Source organism: Nannospalax galili, unplaced genomic scaffold, assembly GCF_000622305.1.
Source record: "Nannospalax galili isolate Female #2095 unplaced genomic scaffold, S.galili_v1.0 scaffold129, whole genome shotgun sequence".
In the NCBI taxonomy this organism is placed as follows: domain Eukaryota; kingdom Metazoa; phylum Chordata; class Mammalia; order Rodentia; family Spalacidae; genus Nannospalax; species Nannospalax galili.
The window spans coordinates 664,610-670,229 of record NW_008360030.1 but is presented as its reverse complement, the minus strand read 5'-3'; the positions used below and the strand labels follow the sequence as shown (position 1 = coordinate 670,229).

The window sequence follows — 5,620 nt, the reverse complement described above, 5'->3', positions numbered from 1 at the left end:
TACAGGGGGTCACTATAGAATTGGAGACCGAGATTTGAAGTCTCACATCTGAGCAGCACTTTCTGGTTAGGAACAAAATCATCAATGAGAAATAATTGTCTGTATAACTGTTTATATGGACTTAAGCCTAATATCTGGGAAGTGTAATCCCTTGAACTCTTAAAGAAATATATGGATGACTTTACTCTTTGGTTATACCTTCCTTTTGGGTGTATAAGACCATACAGTTGGCCCAAATAAATCAATTTAAGGTCATTTGACTATCTGTTCCTCAGAAGTCACATGGGCTTGGGAGGAGCTCCTGGCTCCTTTATTTTACAGGTTCCATCTATGTGAAGATAAGTCAATAGTCCTGCTCGACTATGTCAATTTCAGAATTTTTTAAGGAAATGGAAGTCTTAAAATTGAAGCATCAGGAAAAGCAAAGCATCAAAAAGTTGAGATAGTACATATCTATATTTTTATGGTTTTTTTCAGTTCTGGGGATGGAACCAAGGTCTTGTATATGCTAAATACACATTTTACCACTGAGCTACATCCTAGCCTGAAATAGTATATTCTGATTAGGATAGATGTATAGGATATAAGTTTAATTTTCATAGCCACATTTTTTGCAGTTTTTGAAATAGGATCTTACTATGTAGCCATGGTTCGACTTGAGCTTAGAGTAATCTTCCTGCCTCAGCCTCCCGTGTGCTGGGGTTACAGGGGTGTGCTACCACACCTGGCTCACATAGCCACTTCTGTTAGGATAATTGTTTCTAAAATATATTCTTGACCTTTGTGGTCCATATAAAGTTTTTGGTTCTATGGATTCCACATACGCTAAAAGACTGTTGATAATAGTGATGATATGGGTGTCACCTGCTTAACTCACAGGAAAACTTAAACCATAGTGTCACATGGGCTTCCCTTGAGCCTCAAATGCCCAGGGATACAATTTGGTAGTTGAAGAATGAATCCATTTCTTAGGAGGTAGGTAAGTACTAACCGAGGTCATAAACTTTATTTAAAATTGGTCAGTTTACCCTCTCCATAACCACAGTGCTATTATCATACTTACACAATGAAATAATGCCTTAACATTATCTAATAGACTCTGTGTGTGTGTGTGTGTGTGTGTGAGAGAGAGAGAGAGAGAGAGAGAGAGAGAGAGAGAGAGAGAGTGTGTGAGTGTGTGAGAGAATTTCCCCAGTTGCCTCAAAAAAGTGTATTTACAGTTGATATGGTTGGAACAGGATCAAACAATGTGTCCACACACTACTTGAGCTTTTGTTACCTTTACTTTTTTCATCCCTCATTCCTTTTATTTATTGAGAGAGAAAAAAAATGCGTCCTGTTCATTTTCTTATTGTGCTGCAAAGTGAATGAGATTGGGAATTTAGATTTTCATGCTAAGAACTGTGCTTGACCATCCCATAGGTATTTATTTATTTTTGTTGAATAATGTTAATAATACTTGAGGTCTGTGCTTTGACCCTGCAGGTTGATCCAAAAGACTACATGTTCAGTGGACTGAAGGATGAAACAGTAGGTCGCTTACCTGGAAAAGTGGCAGGACAACAATTTCTCATTCAAGACTGTGAGAACTGCAACATCTATATTTTTGATCACTCAGCTACCATTACCATCGATGACTGTGTTAACTGCATAATTTTTCTGGGACCCGTGAAAGGCAGTGTGTTTTTTCGCAATTGTAGAGATTGCAAATGCACGTTAGCTTGCCAACAATTCCGTGTGCGAGACTGTAGAAAGCTGGAAGTGTTTCTGTGCTGTGCCACTCAACCCATTATTGAATCTTCCACAAATATCAAGTTTGGCTGTTTTCAGTGGTATTACCCTGAATTAGCTTTCCAATTCAAAGATGCAGGGCTAAGTATCTTCAATAATATATGGAGCAACATTCATGATTTTACACCCGTGTCAGGAGAGCTCAACTGGAGCCTTCTTCCAGAAAATGCTGTGGTTCAAGACTATGTTCCTCTTCCAACTACTGAAGAACTCAAAACTGTACGCGTTTCCACAGAAGCCAATAGAAGCATTGTTCCAATATCCCATGGTCAGAGGCAGAAGACCAGTGATGAATCATGCTTAGTTGTTTTATTTGCTGGTGATTATTCTATTGCAAATGCCAGGAAACTAATTGATGAGGTAAGGAGAGGGAGAAGAGAAGTAGACATGGAGAGAACCACACTACTCTGGAGACTTTCTGGCTCTTTTCAAGTTATTAGAAATACTGGCAACCATCAAGTTTTAAGTCCCTGACTCCTGCCTTTTGTAATCAGGTTGTCTTGTAAGCAGGTTGCTTGGGCCTCAAAGAACTTTATTAAAAATATAATGTAGTTGCCAGGCATGATGATGCACACCTTTAATTTCAGCATTTGGGAGGCTGAGGCAGGTGGATCTCTGTGAGTTCAAGGCCAGTCTGGTCTACATAGAGAGTTCCAGGACAATGAGAGCTATGTATTGAGACCCTGTCTCAAAAAAAAATAGTGTAATTCAGTAAGCATTTGTTAGTACCAATTATGTGCAGGTTACTCTTACCATATCTTACTCATTATATACTGAATTTTTGTTTTCCACTTTTATTTTTTTAAAAACAGAGAAGCAGAGTCTCATAGCTCTGGCTGGTCTGGAACTATGTAGTACTGGCTGGCCTTGAATTCACAGTGATATGCCTGCCTCTGCCTCCAAAGTGCTGGGTTTAAAGGCATGCGCCACCATGCCTGGCTTGTTTTACACATTTTTGCTTAAATATCTTATAATTGATTGCAACTTAGAAATAATGAAATATAGTTGATGATGGAAATAAATACAGATAAAATTCTCTGCCCAGAAAGAATTTCCATTTTTTAAATATTTTGTTGTTTTTATTTTATGTGTATGAGTGTATTGCCTGCATTTATGTGAGTGTAGCCGTGTCGTGTAATGCCTCGGAGGTCAGAAGAGGGCTTCAGATTCCCATGGAACTAGAATTAAAGACAGTTGGTAACTGCCATGTGGGTGCTGGGAGTTGAACCCAGGTCCTCTGTAAGAGCAGTCAGTGCTCTTAACTGCTGATCCATCTCTCCAGCTAAGGATTTCCATTTTTTTTATCATAAATGATTTCCATAGACACTCAACAGCAGTACTGCATGACCTTTTATAATTCTTTACTGGGGAAATTCCTTTGGAGTTTTAATTGGATAGAGGTTGGAAATGACATTTTGGAATACAGCTTTTGGACCCTGCTGTGACAATATCATCCATATTGTGCACTTAGTTTCTGTTGCCCTTATTACCATAGACAGGAGGCTGGGGTAGAAAAGCAAGATGGGAGTTGGAATGGCAAAGTTATAAGATTTATGAGTAGTGGCTTTCAGTGAGCTCATTAAGTAGAAAAGCATTCCTTGGGTAGCAGCTTCCCCTTAAAAAGCATTTGAGGAAGGAGAGCTTAGGAACTACAGAAGCAGTAGTTTCTTTGATGGTAAGTGCTCAAGTAGGAAGCTGTACTGTTCAGGGCTCCATTAGGAATCTGCTTAAACTTGAAGAATCAAGCTTCCCGCAATGGATACATAAATAAATTTCTTTCTGAAAGGATTGTTTTCAGATTAGAGTGCATTAAAAGGAATTCTAATGTTGGAAGAAAGTAAAATGAATGCTTTTTTTTATAGCTATACCTCTATAATGGAGACAACCTATGTTTGAAACCTACAAAATATGTCTGAGGTATAGCTTTCAAAACTATAGACGCTAAAATATAATTTTAACACTTTGACATCTTCTTTTTTGGTGTTTTGAGTCAGGATCCTACTGTGTAGCCCCAGCTGGCCTAAAGCTCACTATGTAGACCAGACTGTGTCTTGAACTTTCAGCAATCCATTTGCCTCTGAATAACAAATGCGGGATTACAAGTGTGTGCCATCATGCCTGGCTTAAGACATTGATACTTTCTTTTGTTATACCAGTCTGATAAAAGCATGCTATAGCTGGGCATGGTGGTGTACTCAGTCCCAGCACTGGGTAAGCAGAGGCTGGGGGAATCTTTGTGAAATTGAGGCTAGCCTGGTCTATATAGTGAGTTCCAGGCCAGTTGGGGCTACAGGGGGATGCTGTCTCAAAAAGGCCAAAACAAACAAACAAAGCATGTTATGAGTCTGGTGAAATGTAGAAAAATAAGGTTCTTGAGGTATCTAATCACATGTTAATTCAACATCTGAGAAGTGAATATCTTCATTATGCTGTGTGGTAAAATTTTTATATGGTGAATTTTTACTACATATAGTTTTCAAAAGATTAATTATTCACATTAAATTCCTTTTGGGTAGATAATCAGGAGTGGACACAAAGATATTTTAACATGTTTAAAGAAAAAAGCCATCAAAGCAGTCTTTATGTATGAGTCATCAAATGTTTTTAACCTTTTGACTTTTGGTATCTGATGTGTGAAATGTTGGAAAGAATATGACCAGAAAGAGTGATACTCTTTTAGATGTCCTTCTGGAGTACAAAATAAAAACTCTACACTAACAATAATAGTAGCTAACACTTACTAGTGCTTACTGTATGTCAGGTACTGTTCAAAGGGATTTAAGTGAATTAACCCAGTATTCAAAACAACCCTATGAAATAGGTACCATTTGACAGATAAGGAAAATGAACCACAAAGAGGGTACCTTACAAAAAGGTCACTTGGCTGGTAAACACCAGAGCTGTGATTCATCCCTGGAGTCTAACAGTCTTCCTTTGTATTAACCCTTAAGCATAATGCTGATAAACTGTTGCACTGGTGAAAGAAAGCTGATGAATGCCTGGTGTAGGAATGAATGTGTCCCAGAGCATGTTGACTCCAGCCTTCCAACTCTGAGCCACTTTGGCTAGAGTATCTAGTTCTGAAAGCAAAATCTAGGAATAAAAGAGAAAAATGCTGCTTTTAGGGGTCATCCATGTTCCTGTAACTCTTCAGCCATGCCCTGTAAGCAAACCCAATAACTAATTGCTTCACACAAAAAGAAAAAAAGGAAAAGAGAGAGCAAGAGAGAGAGAATAAGAAAGAAAATGAGGACTGGAGAGATGGCTCAGCAGTTAAGAGAACTGACTGCTCTTGCAAAGAACCCGGGTTCAATTCCCAGCACCCACATGGTGGCTAGCAACTGTCCATAACTCCAGTTCCAGGGGATCTAATGCCCTCTTCTGACCTCCGCAGGCATTGCATGGGTGCCCTTTTCAAATCCTGAAATAGGATTTGAGCTTGAGGATTTGAGGCACTACACTCATACATATAAAAAAATTTTTAAAAAGAAAGAAAATGAAATTGAGAATTACATATGGAGAACATCAAAGCATGCTGAATAGCGAAGGCTTGCATATTATGTTGAGAGATTACATATTGTTTTAAATAAAATTCAAGTTCCCAGGGAAACTAGTCTGAGATGAAAATATAAAACTTTAAAATTTTTCTCCTAGCGCAACTATCTTAGGACAGCTTAGACTTGGAAGTGAAATTACAAACTCTGGTTTTGTGAAGTGTATCACAAAATTTCATTTCATATTGTTTTTACAAATTCAACATGTTTTTTGAAATAGGAAATAATGAAACATAAAGGGTTAGGAAGTTCTAGAAAGGGTAGTTAAAGCAGAA

General features: G+C 38.1%; 1 protein-coding gene across 4 annotated transcripts in view; it reads left to right on the top strand.

Annotated features, from left to right (window-relative positions):
- Rp2 (RP2 activator of ARL3 GTPase) overlaps positions 1–5,620 on the top strand; it is a 46,464-nt gene that overhangs the window by 14,313 nt on the left and 26,531 nt on the right. For all 4 annotated transcript variants that reach the window (XM_029559162.1, XM_017795842.2, XM_017795841.2 and 1 more), the window contains exon 2: positions 1,486–2,151. In XM_029559162.1, coding sequence (XP_029415022.1) covers positions 1,486–2,151 — 666 coding nt within the window. The remainder of the gene's footprint in view (positions 1–1,485; positions 2,152–5,620) is intronic.